Source organism: Ambystoma mexicanum, chromosome 11 (genome assembly GCF_040938575.1).
Source record: "Ambystoma mexicanum isolate Mex_15411 chromosome 11, UKY_AmexF1_1, whole genome shotgun sequence".
NCBI classification, from domain to species: Eukaryota; Metazoa; Chordata; class Amphibia; order Caudata; family Ambystomatidae; genus Ambystoma; species Ambystoma mexicanum.
The window spans coordinates 1,369,785,600-1,369,798,254 of NC_090934.1; the positions used below are offsets into that span (position 1 = coordinate 1,369,785,600).

General features: G+C 43.5%; 1 protein-coding gene across 4 annotated transcripts in view; it reads left to right on the top strand.

Annotated features, from left to right (window-relative positions):
- SPPL2A (signal peptide peptidase like 2A) overlaps window positions 1-12,655 on the top strand; it is an 846,443-nt gene that overhangs the window by 647,692 nt on the left and 186,096 nt on the right. For 3 of the 4 annotated variants that reach the window (XM_069624951.1, XM_069624952.1, XM_069624953.1), the window contains exons 11-13: window positions 2,563-2,619; window positions 4,827-4,880; window positions 5,261-5,360. In XM_069624951.1, the coding sequence (XP_069481052.1) occupies window positions 2,563-2,619; window positions 4,827-4,880; window positions 5,261-5,360 (211 nt within the window). The remainder of the gene's footprint in view (window positions 1-2,562; window positions 2,620-4,826; window positions 4,881-5,260; window positions 5,361-12,655) is intronic. The other variant, XM_069624954.1, reaches the window with a different exon arrangement.

Genomic DNA, 12,655 nt, shown 5'->3' on the forward strand with positions numbered 1-12,655 from the left:
CCTGGCAGTCCTGACCTGCCGATAGATCAGGCCCTTACCGGCAGATAAATGCCTGAATCACTGGCCCCGTTACTTCAGGTGCAAGTGATTCGGGCAATCCCATCCTATGGGGTCCTATGAGACTCAATGAGACTCAATGGGAATTGGCACTCCGCCACCTGTAATATCCTGGGAATTTCGGGATATTGGGCAGCAGAGACGGTAAGGCAGGGTTGCCGTTATCATGCCAGAATTACCGGCGGGAAATTGGCGACCATGTAATGAGCCTAATATCTCCCAGTACTAATAGATTTAGGGACTGATCAGTTTGCTGAGGGCTTTACTTATGTTTATTTAGTTTATATAGCGCTTTAATCCAAAGCGCTTTACAATATAACAACAAGGTACATTAATGGAAGAAGCAAGTTAACAATCATGATACAAACCAACAATTCAATATGTAGAACAGTTTCTTTGGAAAGTGGAGGTGAGGGAACGCAGAGAAGGAAGGGAGAGGAGGTAGAAAGGAAGAGGAGCAATAAAGCCAAATATGTGATATAAGGTCAAGTGGATTTGAGAAGGGAGGGGAAGAGAAGGTATGAGGGACAAGGGAGATGGAGAGGAGGGATGGTAGAAGGTCAAGGCGGGTTGAAGAAGAAGGGCTTTCAAGGAGGTGTGGAAGAAGGTGTAGGTGGGGATAGAGCGGATAGAGAGAGGTAATGAGTTCAAGTGTAGGGGGGCCAAGAGCTAAAAGGAACAGAGGCTGCACATGGTGGCGGGGGTACAGTGAGTAAGAAGAGGTCAGCATAGCGGAGAGAATGAGAGGGAGTGTAAAATGAGAGAAGAGAGATGGGGGGGGGGGGGGCATCCAAAAAGTCAGGTAATCGTTCAAAACAAAGCAAAAACAAAGGGTGTTTTATAAACGTGTGCTATTGGTGCAGAGCAGCAAAATGAAACACTGCATGATATGCATCACTTCTTTCTTTCTGGACCACTGGGAAAATACAACATTGCGTAAAACACATGCTTACCTGAGTCACTCTACTTTTGACTCTCATGGAATTTGCAGGAGATGTTTTTAATAATCGCTACAGCTTCATAGATGGAAAGTGCGTGCAACAAATAGGAAGCGCTTAAGTAGGCCCAAAATCGTGACCGTACAATGCTAATATCTGGATAAACAAAAAGTGAAAGGCAACCAAAAAGCATACATGTTTAAGAAAATAATGATGCATTTATTTGTCCAGAAATGATATCCTTATGGGGCCTATCTCCATGAAGTCATGAGATATTAAAAATGTTCAATCGCTTTGGTGAGTAAGGCCAATAACTCATTTGGTATAGCCATGTACTGCGGCAGTAATATATTCACAAGAGTAAAAAGGAAACTAATGTCAGCTGCTGTTGGGAGCTCAGAAGTAACCGAATAAGGCAAATTATACACAGTGTGCTTAAATGTATAGGATGGCTGTTTTGCAAAAACTGACGGAAGCAATGCACACATTTTATCTGACCAGATATGTGTAAATGGTGGGTGTGTCATTAGATAGATAGACCTGCTACGATATGATGATGCGTGTAGAGTTACCAGTAGCCAGATTAGGAGATTGTAGAGTGTAAATGGTGGGTGTGTCATTACCAGTCGCTCAGATAGACCTGCTACGATATGATGATGCGTGTAGAGTTACCAGTAGCCAGATTAGGAGATTGTAGAGTGTAAATGGTGGGTGTGTCATTACCAGTCGCTCAGATAGACCTGCTACGATATGATGATGCGTGTAGAGTTACCAGTAGCCAGATTATGAGATTGTAGAGTGTAAATGGTGGGTGTGTCATTACCAGTCGCTCAGATAGACCTGCTACGATATGATGATGCGTGTAGAGTTACCAGTAGCCAGATTAGGAGATTGTAGAGTGTAAATGGTGGGTGTGTCATTACCAGTCGCTCAGATAGACCTGCTACGATATGATGATGCGTGTAGAGTTACCAGTAGCCAGATTATGAGATTGTAGAGTGTAAATGGTGGGTGTGTCATTACCAGTCGCTCAGATAGACCTGCTACGATATGATGATGCGTGTAGAGTTACCAGTAGCCAGATTAGGAGATTGTAGAGTGTAAATGGCGGGTGTGTCATTACCAGTCGCTCAGATAGACCTGCTACGATATGATGATGCGTGTAGAGTTACCAGTAGTCAGATTAGGAGATTGTAGAGTGTAAATGGTGGGTGTGTCATTATCAGTTACTCAGATAGACCTGCTACGATATGATGATGCGTGTAGAGACTTTGCGATGTTAAGCCTAAACTCCATTTTAAAATGAACAAGGCCCTCGTCCCATCTGGGAATAATTTTAAACACAGAATCCCAAATGAAAACATGCAAGGCACCTACCTCGCTGCCACTTGAAGCTAATTTGCAAAACTATTCCGTGGATCTGCAGCAACGTGGAAAACTAGATAGTCTGGAAAAGGTGGCAGTGTGAACATTTGAGGGCAGCGGGGTGCTCTAACAACCTCTGCATCTGAGCCTGTGTGTTTATAGACATTAAGGAAATCTGTTTTAACTTCAAATTGTCTTTTAGAATGGTGAGAGTATTATGGTTGAGGTGGCAGCTGGCCCATCAGCGAGTGGTGAAAAGGTAAGGATGATTTCCTAGAATTTATTTTGTGGTATTGTCTTGTTATGGTCTATTCACTTTGAGTCATATTTTACACAAACAGGAATGTACTGCTTCTCATTCTCTTAGTTTCATCTATGAGGAAATACATTATAAAACAAGGGCCGGGTCTTAGCCAATGATTGCACAGGTATTTGCTTGAAAAGCGTGTGCATTCTTTATATTAATAATTTTCAGAAACGACAGGCAACAGGTTCAACCACTTTCTATTTCCCAATAAACAGTGTTTCATAGGCCATGAGCCAATATACCGTTTCCTGTATGTTAGTGGAGTGCTGCCTCCAAAGGCAGCTGCTGAGCTATGGCATTCCCCTCAAGCAGTTATGGCACAGGGGTTGCTGAAGGAGGTCGTCAGCGGGCCCCTTGTCTGAATGATGGAAAACCAGGAAGAATTTTACTAGAATGTGATCACCACCTCGCAAGCTGTATTGGTCAGCCTTCCATTGCCATTTGTCGATATTACTGTGGAGTGGGGCACAAGTATTGGTAAAACCAGGGTGCAGTCCCAGGGGATTGTATTTGATATCAGTCATGTCAAATAAAGTTTGTGGTATACATCCAAACCACAGGGCAGTAGTGTTGGTTCTACTATAAAGGCACTAACAGCGGGCATTAATAGATGTCACTGTGGAGGCAGGCGCAAACATTATAAACCCATAGGAATATACAGTGAACGCTCCAACTATGAGAGTATGGGGCAAACATATGAAGTATAGCAAGATTTGTCTCCATCTGATTTTGTGATATATGGGTGCCTCCAGTTAATGCGGCTACCTCACCTTAAAACTAAGGTATTGGTAAACAGTGGGTGTCATTGTTCAGTATTGGTCTACCATCCTTTGACGTAAATCCCAAAATGTATGTTTAGATAAATTAGAAAAGCACTCGATTTTTACATAGAAAAGTATGCATACATAGTTTTTCATTCAGATAAATATCTTAAACGTAGATACCCATCTATATGTGCAAATTGTTTAGCACCGCTTTGCAACTGTTATTGTTGGTAGATGTTAGTATATGACCATACCTGTGCTTGATTTTTTTTTATTTTTTTTTTACTGATTTTATTTTAAAAAATTGAGTTTTACCGTTAATGTGATATGAATTCATTTAGGTCTAATAATATGAAACGAGGACTAAACAAAAACATTCAGTGTTTGCTAATATCTTCGACGAGATGGCAGTACCCGCTTTAAATGAGCTATGCTCAGAAATCGCTATTGAATGCAAGCATTAGATGTTCCAATGTTCAGTTTTTACAGCACATTTAATAAAGAATGAATTAGATACACAATTGGAGTGTCCCTACCTCACATGATTGCCAGCCCATGCCCTGATGATTTCAAAGTTAAAATGTGTCATAACACTACTACCACAATGTGATGAGCGCTTTATCCTTGGTTTTTATCAAGATTCCAAGGACATAGTTTCTTTGTGAACCTTTCCCAGCATAGTTATAGCTATATTGTAATTAAATAAATATCGTGGAACAAGATACATTAGCAAAATAGCCACTAAAGGCTTGGCTAGGCCTGCAGGAGCTATAACGGCAGTCATAGGGTGCATCCGTATAACAAAAGGAACATGGCATGTAAAAGCAGCCCTTGAGTTTTCCACATACATGTAAGAGTTCAGATGGAAAAGCACCTCAGCACCAAAATGCCTTTGGATTTAAAAATCATGAGTACTAATATATACTAATATGACAGACTTAAGTCTGCTAACGAGGTAACACGATTAGGATTCTATGTTTAGCCAATACATCATCACTATATACATTGTACTGATCCTCATAACAACCTGGACTCATTTTCAGAGCTGGTCTCCCCACTACAAAAATATGATGAATTTTGTCATTTAAAAAAGACATTCGATTATGGCACTGAAGAAAGGACAAATGCTTTTATTCAGATATATAGTGTTGCATCTTGCTGCAGTTTTCAAGAGGAGCAAATCCATATGTGAAACCCCAATGAGATTCTCTTCATACTGTCTCTATTTCATTTAAGGGACTGGACAAATGGCCATTTGACAGGCACTTTCTAAATGAATTTGGATATTGTGATAAGATAGCTGTGGTCTGGACAATGTTTTTGTTTGTTCCCAAGGCAGCTAACTTATACTGTACTGTTGAAATATTAAACGTCTTGACTTGGGTTTGATCCTAGAGTGATGGAAACTTGGTGGAGGTCCCTGCAGAACCCTCTACTTCCCGAGAAAAAGTAAGGATTATATTTCCAACATGTTCAAATCACACCATTTGTTAAAACTTCATTCTTTGGAAAAACATTATGGTGTCAAACGTCAATCATTTTTTCTTGTTCCTGATTTTATGGACATTGAGATTTTAGTAGGATTGACCATGTGGTGCGAGAAATCTCTGGCTTTATTCTTTACTGACTTTTTAAGCTCCTTTATTAAGTTGTCACATACAGCTTCATGTTTAGTCATTTCATGTTCATCCTTGTTTTGCACGCTAGACCTAAATTAGATGAGTAAATATAGCTCTGTTTTGTTTATCTCTAGTCTCCCTAAATTATATGTTATGTATGGGTGTGCTTATGTGTGGCTTACAGTTGTTGTTTTCATTTTTTCTCTACAGTTACCAGTGGTTATTAGGGTGCCGAGACTAGACTTTTCTGCACTTACTTTGTGTGGAATGCCTTTTTCATTGTTAGGATTTGGTGATATTATTGTGCCAGGTGAGTGAATTCTACTATTTGCTTAAAGTTGCCTATATCATTTTACATTCTTTGATTTCTTTAAAAAAAATAATAATAAAAAGATACAAACAGACCTTACACACAGTTTCTCAAAAACATTGTGGCCATAATGCTCGACATGACTGTCACATTCAGGTAGCTCCCCTGTGCTTATAATATGGCTGGTTTAATTTGTTTGTTACTGTGTCATTGTATTTCTTGGTTGCTTGTAGGATTTTAAGCATTCCTTTACCAAAGTGCCAAGACTTGAATAAATTGAGAGAGCATTCAAGTTCGTTGATGAATCTTGGAATGACAGCAAATCGAAAAAAGCCATCTTTGAAAATCTGAGTTGCTTTCTAGACTGTAGCTACTGAATGTGTTCCGGGAAGCGTACCAATACAGTACAGAAAATGTATACATTTTATGTTTGTTTGTAGAGTGCACCAGTCACCAAGTGCAGGCATCCTGGCGCTGCATACCCAGCTTAGAAGTGGGGGTTGTTAGAGAGTGTGCACAAGCAAGAACATTTTTAATTTGTTCCTAAGATAGATGATCAGAAGCGGACCTTAGAGGCCAATTTTTTAAAAAAGTGTTAATTACATGGAAGCGGCCTCCAACATTTGCACATTCGTGCAAAATTTCCCATCTGTTTGAATTTATCAATTTTCCAAGATCTACTGCAAATTATGTTAAAATAGGCGAAATCTTCTTTCGCTGTTTCCACTATGTTTTGCTAACCATGTAAATGCGTCCCAGAATTAACGATCGTGGGAAGCCTTTACAGCGGATTCATAAGGAATCCACCTGCTTTTAATAGGTGGTAAAATCAGGTGGGTGCCATAGGAATCCATTAGGTTTGTGCAAGCATGAGAATATCATGCTGGCATAAAACACAAAGGTTTTGCAGGCTGAACTAGAATGAAAGGTGGGAACGTATATTGCATCCCGGTCACCACCCTGCAAAAACAATGAAAATCCTTGGAGCTTTACAGAAGGTATAAAGACCAACGTTCTGAATCAACTCTTGTCTTTAGCACATTTTGTAGCGCTCGGGAGGACTGGACAATGAGACCCCAAGCCTAAGAGGAGCCAACTCCATTTCTGAATTACTAGAAACGCTCCCTTTTTGCCCGTTTTAATCACTTGATCTTGGGCACAATCAGTTGAAAGGAACCACCAGACCTTGATTGGGGCCAAAGACCCCCATAGGCTCGGTCTCAGTGCAGTTCCATTTAAGTTTTTTGCAGTCATCCAGTGTTCATTGTGTAATAGACATTGGCCCTCATTAGAAATTTGGTGGTATCCTGCCGATAATTCCAGCGGGATACCACCAAATGTTATTACCATTACCGGCACCTTATATGCCGGAATTACCAGCATATTGCAGGAGCCGGCAATGGTAATTCCCCATTCCATGGACTCCATGGGGGGTGGGGAGTGCCAGTAATACCCGCTGTTTTTGGCAGGCTGGTGCCTCACCTCCAGCTAGCACTTGGGTGGAGATAACTCAAAACACCCCAACGGCAAACTTGTAGTTTGGCGGTGCGGAAAAAGTGGGAGAAACTGAATTACCGCCACTCCCCCCCCCACCCCCCCACACTGCCAAACTTGTAATGAGTCCCATTTGTCTCAGGCCCATATTCTGAACTTGCCGCAGTGAAGGTGCTAACCCGCACGATTTACTGCCCCAAAAGAGGACGCCCAGGCTCTACTAGTATTCTCAAGTGAGCCTGGGCGTCCTTGTAGAGCACGACAATGCACAGTGTGGATTGCGCCTATTTTTAGTTGTAACTGGCCCAATCCAATCTAGGCAGCATTTTTGTAAAATAACGACATATTTGTTATTTTACAAAAATGCTGCCTAGAACACAGTTCCTATACACCAAAGTGAGCAGCTTCAACGTTGCTGCAACGTTGAAGCTGCTTGCTATGGTGTACATGAAAGTGTTCATATACAACACACGGGTGTATATGAACACTTTCATTTACACCTAACAAGGCTTCTTGTGGCACTCCTCCAGTTTAACGTCACCAAAAGGGTACCGTATATGTGCGCTAGTTTAGGTTGGTTTCCAACCCATCCTAGCAACCGCCACATGTATTCCGGAAGTGGCGCATTCCTTCCAACTTCGGAAGAATGCGCCACCTTCAGAATAGGTCTTGTTAACTGTTTTAACGTCCTTTTCGGTACTTAACACCTTGATGGGAATATGGGCCTCAGTGTATCAGACGGGATATTTTTATTACTTTCAAACCTAAGAAAATGTTGTGTTCCCTCTACAAAGTTTGTAGTACTCCAATCTGTAATAACAAATAATGTGGAAAGAGACAAACATACACTTTTAAGAGAAGGTTTTAGTTCCTCACAGATGCATACTGCAAACCTCAAAGGGGTTATTGTGACCTTCCAGAGGGAAAGAGGAAACATTCCATACTCCAAGTTAGATCTTGTACGGATTGACGGGGCCACTCTCGCAGTGTATTCTTTTGTTGACATTTTAACTCCATGGTTTAAAATTACATATGTAAAACACATCATATAATGGGTTTGCCACGAACTGCGGCCACCCACCCCAGACTGCAGCATTCTGTGGGAGCGTCTCCAGATTCCATTTCAAAATAGTTTTGCCCATTTTATCAAAATAAGCGCAGTAAAGCAAATATTGTGATTGATGACTCACTAGTCTGCATGGATTGAAAGATAAATACTTCTAAATACAGGACCTAGTAGTGCCAGAACAACACTCAGTAGGGTGCAGGTTAGCCCGTGGCAAATATATAACAATTCACAAAGAAATAAAATCTACCTTCCAGTTTCCAAACTGAAAGGGGTAAGTTTCTTACCTGTAACTCAATTTCTCCAGCATTGGTATCTTTTTTTTATCAATTCACATGCTATGTTAACTTTTACAGTAGTAATTAAAGAAAAAATAGGTGTCTGTTTTGTAGCCCATCTCCCTCCTTTTGGGTGCTTTTGGCTTCCGCCAATGGGATGTGGAGTATGTAGCTCCTCCCCTACAGCTTCCCTTCAGATTCTACCCAGTACCTGCTGGATATGTGAATATAGAAAGAGCCTTTTTTCTGCAGAGGATGGCTGGAGGGCGTATGTGAATCAATGAAAGATAACAATGCTGGAGAAATGGAGTTACAGGTAACAAACGTACCCATTTTCCACCATTGGATCTTACATAGATTCACATGCTATGAACATATCTTATAGCAGTATATCAATATAATGGTGGTAGGTAACAGAAAAAAGGCATACCTCATTGAAAAAGGCACTGCAGGACTTATCTCCCTCCCTTTGCGTCAGCAGCATGTTGCTCCTGGAGGGAATAATGTCTTGTTAACATGTGCAGGACCACCCAGAGACTCGAGCTACCCCTCACTTATGAGACGCAATAAAACCAAAACATGTCTGGGGATGCTTTTTGCATATGGTCTTTCCCCTTCTGTAATGGCCAGAGGTTTGCCCAGAGTAATGCTGGAGGTTAAGATTCCTTCTAAACCTTCCAGCCATCACCTCTTTGTTTTTGCTTTGTGAGACCGCTCCGTTGGCTGCAAGTCAAATGTCTTTCAGGGGCACGCCAGGCCACATCGCTGTTCAAGCTGCCGTAGCTCTGGTGGAGTGGGCGCTAGCAGGCCCAGTGAGTGGCTTGTTTGCTTTTGCGTGGCAGAAGGAGATGGTGGCTGATTTCCACCTTGCAATCTCCTGTTTAGAGATAGCTTTCCCCTTGTTTGGAGTTCCATATGGAAGCAACCGTTGCGTGGAGGCTCTATATGGTTTTGTTCTGTGGATGTAATATTTCTGAGCATTCTTTTAACGTCCAAAGAGTGCAATGCAATTTCCGCTGATGTTTTTGGCTCTTGGAAGAACACGGAGAGTGTAATTGAAGAAAACGTATGAAAAACTAAAAGTATCTTTGGAATACAATGTGGATTGGTTGTGAGGACAAGGCTGTCTTTGTAGAATCGTAGGTATAGCTCGGACATCTTGAGGGCTTGCAGTTCCGACACTCTTCTTGTCGATGTAATGGCTACCAGAAATGCGACCTTCCAAGAAAGGAACTTTAGTGAAGCTGTTGCCAGTTGCTCGAACTGCGCTTTCATAAGCCCAGCCAGTACCACATTGAGACTCCATTGTGGTGGAAACTTTTTCGTTGGTGTAAAAGACCTAAAAAAGCCCCTCGGGAGATGTTTTATTAGACGGTCATTGAAAAGACACGTTTTTCTCCTTTCCCTCATGTATCTTGAGCTGGCAGTCAGATGCACTTTAATGGAAGTGTGAGAGAGTCCCCCTTGTGCTACAGATAGAAGGTATGGAAGGATAGCTTCTGGACTTGCGGAGAGGGGTGGAACATTTGGTTGTTTTGCACACCATGAACAGAACCTTTTCCATTTACTTTGGTAGGAGCGATTTGTGGCTGGGGCTTGCGCTGCCTTTAGAATGTCTGCACATTCACGTTGAATATTTAAATGGCCAAATTCTCTGAAGTCAGGAGCAACGCAGTTAACCTGAGGGTCTTCGTGTCGTGTTGTAGCACCTTGCCGTGGTTCTGTGAGATGATTGCTGGGTGGTCACGCAACTGGATCCGGGTTCCCCCAGCAATTTCCATAGGTCGGAGTACCACATCTGCCTCAGCCAACTGGGTGCTTTCAGAAGGTTTTTGCACAGGTACTTTTGCATAATCTTCACCACTTTTCTTATAAATGGGAAGGCATATGCAAATAGGCCTGCCCCTTCTGGTGCATCCTGCTGGCAAATTTGATGCATTTTGGTGTTTTCCCTCATTGCAAATGAATAGATGGTTGGCTGTCCCCATCTGGCGAACAGTCCTTCCAACTCACTGTTGCACAGTTCCTAGTCGTGGGATTGGCTGGTCGCCCTGTTTAGGCTGTATGAAATCTTGTTATTCACCCCTGGGAGGTGAAAAGCTTGCAGTGTTATTTTGTTGGCGATCGCCCAGGGCCAAGTTTTCTGTGCCTCCTGGCACAGCGTTGGTGACCTTGTTCCTCCCTGCTTCCTGATATAATCCATGGTCGTTGTATTGTCGGTGAGAACCTTGACCGTGGAGTTTTTGAGTACTGGCAGAAACAACTTTAGGGCGTAACACACTGCCCTGAGCTCCAAAATGTATGTGGAGACTGGTCTCCTCTTTTTTTCCTCTTGTCCTTGATGTGTAGGGTCCCACGTGCACTCCACATCCTGATAGGGAGGCATCGGTTATGAGTGTCTTGTCCGGAATGGGGTCCTGAAATGGGCATCCCTGTGTGATGTTGTCTCGAGCTAATCACTTGATCTTGGGCACAATCAGTTGAACGGAACCACCAGACCTTGATTGGGGCCAAAGACCCCCATAGGCTCGGTCTCAGTGCAGTTCCATTTAAGTTTTTTGCAGTCATCCAGTGTTCATTGTGTAAGAGACATTGGCCCTCATTAGAAATTTGGTGGTATCCTGCCGATAATTCCAGCGGGATACCACCAAATGTTACTGCCACTGCAGTCGGTGCATGAGCTTTTGTTTGATCCGCACTCTGTCCTCCCACAATCCTATTCTTTGGGCCCAGTTGGTCGCCAAGAACTCTTGTAGCAGGCACATGTTGAGCCTGCAGTTGAGTTTGAGCAGAATGCAGGAGGACATTGTCCCCAGTAATTTCATGCATTGCCTTATGATATGATGTGGCATTTATAATGTTACTATACATAAGTGTTTCAAGGCGCGACGAGGCAAGGGAGGGGGAACAGAGGGAAGACAGAGACCACGATCTTACTAGACCAGGTGACATTGAGATTGCGCAAGTGCAGGGGAGGGGGGAAGGGGTGAAGTGTAGGGGAAAAGGGGGAGGGGGCAGTGCAGTGCATAGGATAAATAGTAAAATAATAAAGACAATAAATAAAAGTGCGGCCAGCTGGTGGCAAGGGTAAATGCAGATATTGGGTGGCAAGTGCTGGTAGGGGTCTGTAGGGATACAGAAACAGTCCCAGAGTGCAAGAGTTGCCAGGAGGACAGTGCAGGTGTGTATCTGGCGGGGAGGGGACCTGGGCCCAAGAACAGAGGTTAGCCAGGTAACCAGTGCAGTGTCAGTTTCAGCCAGGAGATCAGCAGGGGAGAGTTGGAGAGAAAGCAGAAGCAAAGAGGAAGGTCTTGAGGTGCTTCCATAACCAGAGAAAGTTCTCATCAAATTTCGGAGAGGCAGTGAGGCTGTTCCAGAGGTAGGCCCCAGCAGAAGAATGAGATCTACTACCAACTTGTTGCTTGAAGAAGCGACTGACCCTGAGGGAGTTGGAGGCAGATGATCGAAGAGCTCGATAAGGAAGATATTTAGGAAGAGAGAGTTTAAGCTACTGAAGGCCCAGGCCCCAGAAGGCCTTGCAGAGAATACAGAGGGTTTTGATATTAATCCTCACCGCCACTACCAGCCAGTGCAGAGATTTCAGTCCTGGAGAGATACAATCCCTGGGCTTGAGGCCAAGGAGAAGTCTTGCAGTCCTGTTTTGGAGGAGTTGCAGAGGGCAGAGTGTAGAGGCAGGCAAATTAAGAAAGAGGCTGTTGCAGTAGTCCAGCCTAGAGAGAACCGGAGCTCTGGAGACAATGAGCTTCTGGGGGAAGGAGAGTAAAGGAAGAATACCTCTGAGGAGGTGCAGCTGGTAGTGTTACTTCTTAGAAACGTCGGAGATGTGAGGAGAGAAGGAGAGTGTGGAGTCGAAGATGACTCCAAGTTTTTTAGCCTCTCAGGTGGGAACAGGAAGAGGGCCAAGCGAGGCTGGCCAGAGAGTGACGGGAAAGTAGGGAGCAAGTGTGCTGATGAGCAGAATCTCGGTCTTACTGGCATTAAGGCAGAGATCATTGGCGGCACACCACTCCTGGATAGCAGACACATAGTCCGAGATGAGAGAAGGAGAAGAGGTGGCGGGAGGGAGCCTGAAAATGAGTTGTCATCCGCTTAGCACAGAAAGTTGGGGCGGATAGCGGCAATGCAGTGGGCAAGAAGTGCCAGGTATTGAAAAGACAGGGAGGGAGGTTAGACCCCTGGAGAACACCACTGGTAGAGATAGAGGAGAGGAAGGACCCAAGTTGGACATGGGAGGGTCGATCGGAGTAGAAAGTAGTCAGCCAAGCCAGAGCCTGATCAGTGATACCCAGGTTCTCATGGAGACGGTTGAGCAGGATGGCATGGTTGACCCTGTCAAAGGCAGAAGAGAGATCAAGTAAGATGAGGACACAGGGTGTGTTGGAGTCAAGGTTGGAGAGTAGGTCTTCACGGATGTTCAGGAAAGCAGTTTCTGTGCT